The sequence below is a fragment of the Mytilus trossulus genome, chromosome 7, assembly GCF_036588685.1.
Source record: "Mytilus trossulus isolate FHL-02 chromosome 7, PNRI_Mtr1.1.1.hap1, whole genome shotgun sequence".
NCBI classification, from domain to species: domain Eukaryota; kingdom Metazoa; phylum Mollusca; class Bivalvia; order Mytilida; family Mytilidae; genus Mytilus; species Mytilus trossulus.
In genome coordinates this window covers 66,245,034-66,258,099 of record NC_086379.1, presented here as the reverse complement: position 1 = coordinate 66,258,099, position 13,066 = coordinate 66,245,034, and the positions used below count along the sequence as shown (strand labels likewise).

General features: G+C 30.1%; 1 protein-coding gene across 6 annotated transcripts in view; it reads right to left on the bottom strand.

The window, feature by feature from the left end:
• Positions 1–13,066, bottom strand: part of LOC134725614 (protein FAM149B1-like) — a 71,960-nt gene that overhangs the window by 13,939 nt on the left and 44,955 nt on the right. For all 6 annotated transcript variants that reach the window (XM_063589571.1, XM_063589569.1, XM_063589570.1 and 3 more), the window contains exons 3-7: positions 9,332–9,473; positions 7,809–7,948; positions 7,145–7,285; positions 1,007–1,183; positions 369–501 (exon numbers count right to left, since the gene is read on the bottom strand). In XM_063589571.1, coding sequence (XP_063445641.1) covers positions 369–501; positions 1,007–1,183; positions 7,145–7,285; positions 7,809–7,948; positions 9,332–9,473 — 733 coding nt within the window. The remainder of the gene's footprint in view (positions 1–368; positions 502–1,006; positions 1,184–7,144; positions 7,286–7,808; positions 7,949–9,331; positions 9,474–13,066) is intronic.

Below are 13,066 nucleotides of genomic sequence, written 5' to 3'. Positions count from 1 at the left end.
AACCACATAAAATATCAGGAATGCAACCTTTTTATCCATAAATGTTGTATTTTTAAGACAATAAAGTATTGGCAATTTTGCGCCTGTCCAAAGTCAGAAGCCTCTGGCCTTTGTTAGTCTTGTATGATTTTTAATTCTAGTTTCTTGTTTATAATTTCGGAGTTTATTATGACGTCTATAATCACTGTACTAGTATTCATATTTTTAAGGGGCCAGCTGAAGAACGTCTACGGGTGCAGGAGTTTCTCGCTACATTGAAGACCCATTGGTGGCCTTCACTGATGTCTGCTCTATGGTCGGGTTGTTGTCGCTTTGACACATTCCCCATTTCCTTTCTCAATTTGATTTTAAATTGTTAAAACACTTACTTCTTGCCATACTGAATCAAACACAGAACTAAGGACACTGTCCTTCACACAGGCGTTAGGTGTTATAGGAGGGTACCCTACTCTATGTCGTCTGGGGGTTAATTGTTTCTTCTGTTCTGAACTTTCATCATATCTGAAATAAAAGAGATTATTTTTAAAAACTAACTGGACAACAGACTTGCTATTGCTAATGCTAGCTTCACAGTGGTCACCATACTACTGATAAAGAACTGTTTCCTAATACAAATAGAATGATTTTCATTTTTTCAACATTGGCTCAATCAACATAACTGATGGCAATGTTGGAAAGTGAAATTTTTATTTCTTTTTTAGTTTGAATTGGAAAAGACAATTCAGAGGAGATTTTTACATGTTTAGAGTTAGGTTATCTGAAACTTATTTCTAAGCTTCAGAACTTCTAACAAGATCCTTATTAGGGATTATAAAAGTATGAGTTAATGATCAATGTGTCTATCAACTGGACAAGTGTTTAAAATTTCTTTCATCTGCCATTCTTTTTATGTATTTGACCATCTTATTATAGAAAACAGCTGTTTTTAAGTAATATTAGTTATATGCCAAATATTAAAGGAAACAAAATAACTTATTTCCAAGTGTGTACTTCCTGAGAAACTTACATGTCTTTATAGTCAATGGCAATGACTTCTTCATAATAGCCCTCCTGTTCAATGATTTCTTCCTCAAGATGAGTAAATTCTGATGTTAGTGAACTGTCCTCTCTCCCTGATGATAAGACTGAGCGTGCTTCAATAGGTACACTTTTAGCTTCAATTGATCTACCCGTTAATGATAATCTAAAGAGAAAAAAATACTGGAATGTAAACAGAGGGATCTAAAGCAACATGTTTTTATATAGAACTCTTTGTACGCTGTATCATATCATCATTGTTTTAAGTTTCATTGAAATCCATCCATTTATTTGGAGATGTAACAACTGAGGAATAAACAAAAATTAGGATGTTAGAATTCTTTTTTTAATTGTTTTACATTTGTCATTTCAGAAACTTTTATAGCTGACTATGCAGTATTGGCTTTGCTCATTGTTGAAGGCTGTATGTTGACCTATAGTTGTTAATTTCTGTGTCATTTGGGCTTTTGTGGAGAGTTGTCTCATGGGCAATTATACCACATCTTCTTTTCTATACCATCTGTTCCCTGGTCAAAGAATATTAATTTTAAGTCTAAAATAAAATATTTATTGTTGTGGCTTTAAATTTTATTAAAACATCCAAATATTTTACACCATGGACAAATTTGTTACCCATGATTATTGTTTGCATGTCCAGTCCATGATCATCCCTCTTCTTTTATCAGTTGCCTGTCCATATCAAGAAACTTTAAGGTATGGAGCTTTAAAAAGTGACATGTTCAGAATGTTTTAATATCATTATTGAACCCATTTGTTAAACAATGAAAAGACCAAAGCTTAATAAATGCATCTTGATATATCATTTAAAAACAGAATTTCAATACCTTAATCAACTGTAATAAAGTGTCAGATGATTACAAGCTAGTATCAGGATGCACAAACTGGGGTCATTTGTCATCTATTCATTTAAATCTAATTTAAAAATCAATTTTAATTTCTGTCCTATCCAGGAAAGAATATATTTGATACAGCATGTTTCATCACCTGTAGATTTGAATGACATTTCAAGGTTAAAAGGTTGTTAAGTGTCACACAGAGTAAGGTAATAGATCTTTTTCACTTATAAAAAACAGTCAATGTACCATTATACTGAACTTATAAGAAATTCATCCTTTCATTATTGCAAATTTAAATTGCTACAGAAATTATAATTTATGATCAATTTATATTTTTTGAAATATTTAGAGCTGAACAATGGCTAACATTTTTTGTTTACACCTGTAACATAGAAGTCATCCTATTTCCTCCCAGGAAAGTCCCACCTGGTTTATAATTCATATTGTCATTAATCACAATAATAAAACCATCTTCAATATTATTTGAAACTTAATACCTTATAGTATAAAAATCAATAAAATTTCATAACCTGTCCATTTTTTATTATCTTGATATTTTTATATGTTAGCAGATGTTGATACATTTCCCATCTATCCTGTTTCCATGGAAATATGAAAACAAACACCAGAAAATAGCTGTTATGATGAGCTTGAGGACCATTTTAATGACAATAAATTTGATAAGCTGACAACAATAAAACCATCAATATTCTCTTCATTTAGATCATACTAGTCTGAAGAAACTAAAATAGATACAGTTATTTATTTAATAAAATTGTGCAAACTTAATTCTAACAATATTTATAATTTGTGATAATACTGTTGATTAGAAATCCCTTTATGTTCTATTTAGATCAATATAAATATAGATTTATGGTCCAGACTCCAGAGGTCTTCTTCACACAATAATTTATTGACCATCTCAATACAAAAGTCAATTTATCTTGGTATCATAAAAATCAAAAGTCACAAAGAAATTATAATTTATTTCACATCAAACGAATTATGTCTTAAATGGATCTAATATTATCTAAACAATTTTGATCTCCATCTTCCATGGATATTTAATGATGGGTAAAGACTTTTGCCACAACAAATGAATTATTAGGCTTTTCAAGGCCGTTTTCAAATTTTCAGATGAAGCAAGATTGTACTTTCTTCATTTTTCACCGAATATTTAGATTAAAATTTTCTGATAAAAATGAGTGGACAAAGTGGCCTGAAAGTCGACAGTGTTTTATTTTGTCTATGTGTCACTATAACAGCCAGTTTTTGAAGCAAAACTTATTGAATTTTTCTAAATATATTGAGGAAAAAAGTTGAAAAGGTGTGTTCCATTGGTTACCATACTGTTAAAAGAAAATTCAATCTATGAAGAAAAAAACATTTGATAAATTTAAACCATGTTGTAAATTGAACTTTTTGATTCAAGTTTCTGAAATTATTTGTTATATTTGAATGCTGAGTAAATTATTTTATAGAAATGAAATAGATTTCAAGACGGGGACATCTTGGAGACCTGTTTCAAAAGTACATGGCTTGTATGAAATTATTTAGAATTTAAATATAAATGTATACAAAAAGTCGAGTTAATTTTTTTCCAAAATTTTATTATGAAGTGTATGATTTAAACTGTCACAGTACGAAATAAATTGATGTACTGGCAGACAGAGTATATCTTAAACCGAAAAAAAACAAATGTCTTTTTAATATTTCGTTTAACTTTTTGAACTTAAGAACACTTCTAACACTGGAACAGATTGATGCAGCATTTATAACTAATTCAATTTAGTAACTTCAAACAGATTATAACTAGCTTTCTTGTGAAGTGCAAAGCTATTATTATCCAAATGACGCCATGATAGGTAGCCCTATTTTACAGGTTTATGAAACAATTCAATAAAGCACTTGAGGTATATTTGTTTGTAATAAGATAATTACTGGCCCTGTTATCTATAGTCTATTGATCTCATTGAAGCCGTGTCATTTATTGGAAAAGATGGGACTTATCATCCAGAAAAATGATTCCAGAATAATCAATTTGACTCTTATCTGTTATTAATATCAAAAACATCTTTATTGTCACCTTAATTTTGTCTTCCCATTTTCTAGTATTATAAGCATACCAAAGGTCATTTCAGTTTACCACAGTGATATCTATCTGGGTATAATATTCTGCACCAAAGTGTAAGACTATATATGAGAGAAAATAATGAATTATAAAGTTTTAGAGCTTGTTATATAGATAGGCACTTGCCCGTCATTGAAAACTATAAATAGTGATCTGCAATCTAAAACAATAGTTCCTTTAATTGCTTCCAACAAATCAATGCAAAACATATCAGAATAGGAGCAATTAAAGGAACTTATTCTAAGACAGTGTTCCAGCTAGGATTTGAAAATAGAGGGGCGCGTTTTTAAAAAGGGCACTTTAGCGCGTTCTCACTGAATAAAAATCAAATACTTAATATTACCACATAAAGACATATTTCTTGATGCATGGTGGGTCTAAGATGAATTTGCAACGCAATGCGCTGCGTTGTTTTGTAGAATTATTTTTATTACACTTGTGACATGAATTGTGCATGTCAGTTTAAAAACTTCACATAAATCTGCAATACAGTCAGGAACAATACTTAACATTTTCTCTGACGGCCAGCCTGGATTCAAAAGTTTTTTCAAGGGCCCTGTAGAATTTTTTAGGCTCTAACAGGTTTGTTTTTACTGCAGGCACATACATACTAATAGTCTTGAATGTTCTTATATAAAAGCCAAAAATATATGTTTGAAATACCTTATACATGTAGCTTGTTTCTTATTATGATGAAAATAATAAAGGAATTAAATAAACATGAGTTTTTCAGAATTAAAATCCATTTAACCATGTATTTTCAGACTGGTGAACTTTATATATATTTGTAATATTATTGAAAAAAAACCAAAAAAAAACAGCCCCCCTTTCCATACCCCTAGATGTAAATTATTTTAATAAATAAAAAAAAGTATTATTAGTTTCACCCCAAGAAATTATTATAATTTTTCATGAATAAATCTTAGAAGTTGTAATCAAAATGATTTCCAAAATGAAATTCCTACTGTCTATAAATAACAATGAAATGTAACTGTTTCCTGTTAATAAGGGGTTTCCCGAATTTTCCCGCCAAAAAGCACATGGCTTTGAACAATTGTAAACAAAGCATTCAATTTGTGATCATGGATTACAGTTTTAATTAATTTAATTTGGACATAGATATTCAACTTAAGGTACAGTCAAGCAATGTTTTTACTTTCTTCTGGATTAAAACTAGTTTGAAAGATCAGTTTCAAAAATAAAAACATCAAAACAAAAACGATCTGAATTGTGAATATTCAGTGACCCATACATTTTTTGAACTCTGCTACGGAGGTCAAAGTTACATCATGTTTCATGCATTTTGCGTGTTGACCTATTGGAATGATTCTTCTTAAATGACATAATAAATAACAAATACAATAGAAATGAACACCGTTCACATTTATTTTATAAATTATATTTTGCATCGTCAGGTGTTAAAATAATCAATTTATTTAACTTCGATGTTTGGTGCTTCAGGGTAAAGGGATTAGACAGGGTCGTAAATTTCACCTGATTAAGTAATTGACTCTAATCAAATAGGTGATTATAATCAGGTAACAAGTGTCAACAATTTTAATCTGTTGTCTTAATGAAGTGTGTGTATAAAGAACTCAACAAAATGGCGACGATGTGAGGAAAAAAGATCGTTTTTTAAACTATTTTTCAAAAGGGCACAGAGGGGCGCAGGGGCGCTTAAAAAAGGCAGAGGGGCGCAAAATTTCGGGGGCGGGGCGCGGTGCCCCTCCATTTCATGCTAGCTGGAACACTGTAAGAAGATTGGGTGACCTCTAGTTAACTAGTTGACTTTGGTTGTTTTGTCGCTATTTTGTCAATTAAACCATATATTTCTTTTTCATGTATATAAGTACTTTTTACATGATAATCAAAAACCTCAGAAACCTAATTTTGAAAAAATCTATATGGTAAATTTTGGGGTAAAATGTTACTTTGAAACAAAGAGAAGAAATCTCCTATGTTTAAGTGTTGAAAACAAAACTGGAGTCCTAATGACATTTGATCATACACTAGGTTAAGCTAATCTCACAGGCTACACAGATAAAAACCCACAGAGGAAAAAACAAATGATTAATGTTTGATATGAAATTTATCTTCTTTTTTAAAGTTTTATTTGTTTTAGTAATATATAAATGAGGTGACAAAGATCATCTTATTAACATAAAATTATAATCTATAATGAAAATGTGATTATTTCAAATATGTAATATAAGTAGACCACAGTCTCAAGATTTTGAATTATTAAACAAGATTAAAGGGTACTTTAAAAAAGTTTACTAAATTTAACTGATAAAAAATTGAAACAATTTTTCAAAATAGAATGTTTCACCTAAAACAAGCTAAAGTAGTATTTAACTAATAGATAAACATGTTAAACAAGCCATCACTAATCACATAAATCTGTACTCCAAGATTTATGTCATGTAAAACTTATCTTTAAAGTGTAGACAAAGACAGAATACTTTACTAAGGTGGTAATCTCAAATAGGCAGGACCTTTTTCGGGACGTCAGGATTGGGTGTTTTTAAGCTTGGGATTTCAGGATTCAACCTTTCGGGATCTGGGATTTCTTTTTTCAGATTACGGGATCTGGGATTTCTTTTTTCAGATTACGGGATCTGGGATTTCTTTTTTCAAATTTCGGGATGTTTGGATTCAATTTTTTTTTAATTCAGAACCTCAGGATGTTTTTAAGCCTGGGATTTCAGGACCCCTCCGACCCCCTTATAGAATAAAGGTGTAAAAATTAGGGGGTAAATAAATGTTTGTGATGTTCTTAATTTAAAGGCAACTTTTTGTGTAAAAATAGGGATTTTTTTTTTATCTCAAGAGGCCACATTACCAAAGGGCTTTTCAATGTGTGCAATAATCACATTTTGAAAAATTAAACCACACATGTAAAAAAGTTTCATCTTGGAAACTTCCATTATACATCCTGAAATTACAAAAGGAATGCAGTTGAATAAAAGAAAATGGTACCATTACTGGCTTTTTTACTGCCTAACAAAATGAGTTGCAGACATTAACCCAGCTAACTTATACTATACTGTATTGACGATTGCATACTTTGTGTGCATATATACCACTTTTGATAATAACATTACAAATGTTTAACCCTATAAGAGGGTGTGATGCCTACCCCTGAAGATCTGGAGTGCCTGATATGTCGTGATCTGTAACGTCTGTTATACCCATGCTGCCTGTCGAAGGACGTGAAGAATCTGTGTGTATCACATGATATCCCAATTCCTGAGGGATCATCAACTGGTGACCCAAAATTCTGTAGGAGAAATCAATTATCATTTACTTAATCCTTCAATTCTAAAGATTAGTCAACAGTACAAACAATAAATGTGTAAGTATTACAATTAACAACTTTGGTTGTCTTATTTCATTGTATTTTTTCTATCATCCTGATTTTTTCTTTGGCAACATATTTGTGGAGAATGCTAAAATGATGTTGTAAACATGTGTGATGTGTGATGTCACAAAATAAAATTGCAATGTCAGTTGTATATTGAACAAAGTCAAGTTAAAATTGACAATATCATATTGGTGTTGTTTGCTAGGAAAATTAAAACAAATCCTTTTAAAACGAAGTTTTATTTTTCTTTTGTTTTCTCATTGAATTTTCTAAATATAGTTCTTCTGTAGGTCATCTAGTCCCAAAAATTGAAAGTTTGTCTCACCTGACCAAATTTTGACCTGCTACCCTAAATAATTATATTCATTCACAATAAATTTCAATATATATTATTATACAGGATTTTAAAATAAGATACTGATCATATATTCACACAAACCTTAAATGCGGAAACTGAAACTGCCATTCTTGACATTCTTTTTTAATATATGTTGGACCGTCTGTGTTTTGTTCAAATAGAACTGAGTCTATTTGCTCAAAGAATGATTGCACCTGTTTTGCAGCTTGCTTATCAAATTCCTATAAAAAATACAATACATGTAGTTAGATGATAGATTTTTAAATGGTTTTATGTGTGGGATCAACTATACAGCAAACTCTAATGAAAAATAAAATTTTAACAAGTGAAAATATTATTATATAGCATATTTTGGGGACTTTTTTTAAGACAGTTTTTGCTAAAACCAATAAAATACAGTTCATATTCTTTTGCAAATTATCTGTCAAAATATTAAGATTTGTCAACTAGATCAAAATTTAAAAGGTTGTAATCAAGAGTCTGCAGATGGATGGCAACCAATACCAGCCTTACTTCTACAGTGGAAAAGTCAAATAAAACAAGTGAAACTGTAAGCTACTGCTCACTGATGATACCCCTGTTTGCCCAGGAAGTTGTTGAGTGATGAATCTGAAAATGCATCAAACAGTATACTTGACTTATATTAACCCTGAAACAAAATTTCAGAAATCCTTATGATGTACCTACTTCTTGAGAAAAATGTGATAAAAATATTCATGGGACGGACAGACAGATGTAAAACACTATACCCACACTTTTTTAAACAAGGGTATAATAAGCTGCTTATAATAAGTTTTTATTTCCAGACAGACAGTACAAAGTTATACAAAAGTGCTTCTGCACAACATTTTTTTTTATTCCTTTATGCAACCCTTGCATTGCAAAGCAGAGATTATTATAAAATCAATGACAGCAGCATACCAAATAACAATACTATGACATTCATTAAAACAACAATAACAGGATGAAATTAAGATGGATGCCCTGATTAGGACAAAATCATCATGATATAGCAAAATTTAAACTAGTACTGTGGGTCTATTGTATCAGGTATCGATATGAAATTTGATTCTTATATTATCTAAGTTTTGATAAATGATAATAGTAATTGACAATTGGACTGGATTAATAAGACAACATTGTTTCTTACAACGCAATACACACATTTATTATTTATAGAATCTGATGACTAAACTATTTTTCTTTCTCAAAATTAAATAGAGTGAAAATATTCATATGAGTACAAAATGTACCACTTATTGTCATCTATGAGCAGCAATGTTTCTGCATGTGTTCTCATGAACTGTGGCTTCTAAGAGGCAAAAAAGAGTGGATTCCTCTTGGAAAAGCAATGATTTCATGACCTACGTATTTCTCCACAGGCTAAACAGGATGAAACTTTTTTTCAAATAGTCTTGTAGGATTTTTAATTTTACTTTGTTTGTATTTTTTAGAGTTGAGTATGATGTCCATTATCACTGAACTAGAACACATCGCTGTGGTGAAGACCCATTGGTGTCCTTCAGTATTTTTCTGCTTTTTGGTCAGGATTTTGTCTCTTTGACTCATTCTTCATTTCCTTTCTCAATTTATATTTTACTTACATCCCAAGAATAGGTAGAATCTGTGCTGCTACGTTCTGTTGTGTTCCCTGTCCATCCTATCTGTGCTGATGATGCTGTACTCTCTGTTTCATGATCTGTTACTGTGGGAGACGACCTTCCACTACTTGATGGACTTTGGTAACTGTAATGAACAAAAGATATAAATAGATTATTATTAATTGTCTGACCAACTTCATCCATTTTATTCTGAAACAAGTTCTTTTTTTAATTATTTCAGCATCTATATAAAACAAAGACCATATGATTGTCAATAACACTCTGTTTTGTACCAGAAACCAAATGACGTAGAACAACTGTAGGTCACCAAACACCCTTTAACAATGATCAAAATCCATACAGCATACCACCCAAAAAGCTCTTATCCTTTATTGACAATGTAAAACATTCTGTGATTAATATTATGTATAAAATGTCCAGTGGCAGATTTTCCCCTCCAAAAGTGAATGACATGGATCAGTAGATTAAAAATTACATTATGTCCTTCCAAATATGGAGAAAGAAAAGAAACTATATCAAATACAAAATAAGAATACACACTAAAAGGCATTGAGAAATAACCTTAAAGCTTTGTATTGTTCAACTAATGGTCATCTTTTTACCGACTATAATACTTATAAAAAGTCATGTATAGGACATCATTCACAACAGCCTTCAGACTGATAGGCATTAATGAACATACCAAAAAAACCCTAATCAATTGAATTAAAATAAACTATATAATACTTATTTTGACATAACTATAATTATAAAGGTTAAATTGATGTGACACTAGATTGAAAATCTCAAGTAACGCATGCATTGGAAATCAACTTAATGTCAAAATAATTGTTATTCGTACATAATTATCCCGATAAAAAGTTCTGATAAGACAAAAAAAAATAATCCACAAGGATTTTCACTCATAATATACAAGTATTTTAAAGGGCATTACAAACAGGAAAGAAACTTTGACCAAATAGAGAGAAAAAATATTCCTATAGATATATTTAACATCAAAATTTTAAGTTAATTCGAAAATTTGAAGAAATTATTTTCCTGATAAATGAGTTACATTTTCAGCATTGATTTCTGAAGAAAAAATACAATCAAAACAACAAGTACAATTATTTGTTTTTCACATTTTTGTGAGACAACTGAATTGATTTTGTCACAATTTATATGGTTAAATCATATCATCAGGTTGGATACTATAAATATCTGATTTATATATATTTATGTATCAAAAATGTCAGTTATTAAAATACTGAAGATGGAAACACAGAATAAATCAGACAACATCACAACCAAACAGCAGAACACAATCAAAAACTTCAAGGTAGCAAGAAAATCCCACACCAAGAGGGGGCTTCAGCTTGCTCCTAAACAATAATGCTAACAAATTCAGCAAAATATTAGTATACTTTTTACATTTTAGACAATAAGCAATTAACCAAAATTTAAGGGAAACCAATGGTTGAAGATCTTAAGAACAAAATATTGGACCATGACCAAAAAGAGAGAAGACACAGAAAATTAAGCACTTATACTGACTTTTCTTAAAGCATAATTTTTTTTTATAAAAATTGTGGGAAGATCACATTATATACAGAAAATTTATGAATGTTAAATCTATCAAGTATGTCCTTTCAGATGTCATATTTTCTAAAGGATTTTCCTTCAAATAAAATTTTAACATCAATTATCAACAGTACATTAAGGTTTAAATTATCTAAAAAATATGAAAACTAACGTGACCCTGAGATTTTGTAAAAGTTAGAGATAAACATAGGTGAACACATGAGATTAATTACATCTTTGTCATCCATACAAAGTAATTCTTAGAATCATAAGTCAAAAAATTACATAACACACCCTTGAAAAAGTCCCAAAATCTGTTTTAAAAAGAAATATAGTTATAAACTGTAGACATATTTACACTAATGAATGAATATTTACTATAAACGTTATTCAGAAATTCTTCTTCAGGGAAGTATATCAAATTTGTTGGTATTTCAGTTTCCAATGAAAGTTCTTGTAAATGCATTTAAACCTACATTTTTTATTTGATCTTATTTGTGTAAGGGAGGTCATTCTGTATGCACATTAATCAGGCCTTTAGTTTTCTTGTTTGAATTGTTTTACATTTGGAATTTCTAGGGGTTAAAAGCTTTCTATGTGGTATGAATGTTGATCATTGTTGAAGGATATATGGTGGAGAGTCCTCTAATTGGCAATCATAACACCTCTTCTCAATATTATATTGAAAGATGATTATCATGAACAGGGACTATACTATAAAGGTTCTTGACAGTCTGACTAAACGAAATGACCTACTAGGGGCAAAGAAAGGATTAAGAGGAAAAGGGGCGCATACTGAAAAAACGGCTACAAAAGCAAGGGAAGAGAGACAAAATTTTATATTCATGATTTTATGCAAAGAGAGTATATTTTTTTCATTCAAAGAGTACAGTCTTCATGTCTCCCCCTTGATTGGGTGAATAAGCCTAAACTTACTAACCATTCAAAAATTGAAGATTATTATTTTAGAAAGAAATTGGTTACAAAAGGTCAAATTCTAGGAGACTATTTAATAAATCAATAACTTTTATCCTTTATAAGCTGGTTTGATAGGACTATCTGTACTTCCTGACATATTCTAAATAAGATCCAATACTAAAACTTGCCAAAAAATTATTATTGGATTTTTATGTAACCTTCTTAACTGGTATTAACAGATTTTGACAGGCAATCAGGTTTAACCTTTGATTTATGTGTACTTTTCATTTTTTTGAGTTTGTACTGTTAATGTTCATCTACCCCATTTTTGAAGTAAATAATTTACAATTTTTTGAAAAAAAAGTAAAGTTTCATAAGCATCCTAATGGTTTGTGATTGATTATATATAAATTTGGCTTATTATTTTCTTTGATGTAAATATCAGTATTGCTTCATATAGTACAGACCAGATATAACTGAAAAGACACATCAATGAAAAAAGTGACGATGAAATATATATTTAAAAAAATTCTCATTTGATGAAAAACTTCTTAAACGTCATGAAAAAGCAATTTTAACCTTAAAATTCTATACTATTGCAAAGGAGGAATAGAAATGTAGTTATCATTCAACTGACTGAAAAATGAAGAATATTTATTCTGGTTTATATAAATCTATTTCTTATTGATGCAGCCATGTGAAAGATTTTGTTCAATTATTTTCTTGTTCTATAACTTGCGCTCGGATGGATAAGGTATCATGTACAATGCTAATTCCCGTCAAATGAGTTGTAGTCACAGAGAATCAGCTAGTTAATGTCTTCTTTATGCATAATTCTTTCATTCTAAGTTAAAATCTATTAGCTTCCGATAAGGTATTATATTTCTACTTAGGTTTTGTAGATATAATCATTTCACCCATTTCAATGCAGTAAACTTTCATATTTTTACATTCCAATGGGAGAATTTGTGATAGGATTAACCAAGAAAGCCATCATAAGTCAAATATGATTTTTATAGATAAATAAAACTAAGTGTTTCTACAGGGCGTGTATGTTGGCACTACCAATCCATCTTTAAATAGTACATAAAAACCATTGTTATTATTTCTCTTCACTCACAACCAGCAGTCATCATTAAAAGGAATTCAAATAAGGTTAAAAAGTCAGACAGCTATAAAAGAGAAATTTTGTCATGGAATACAAAGAGCAAGTGGAAATCCTTAATAAAAAATATTTTG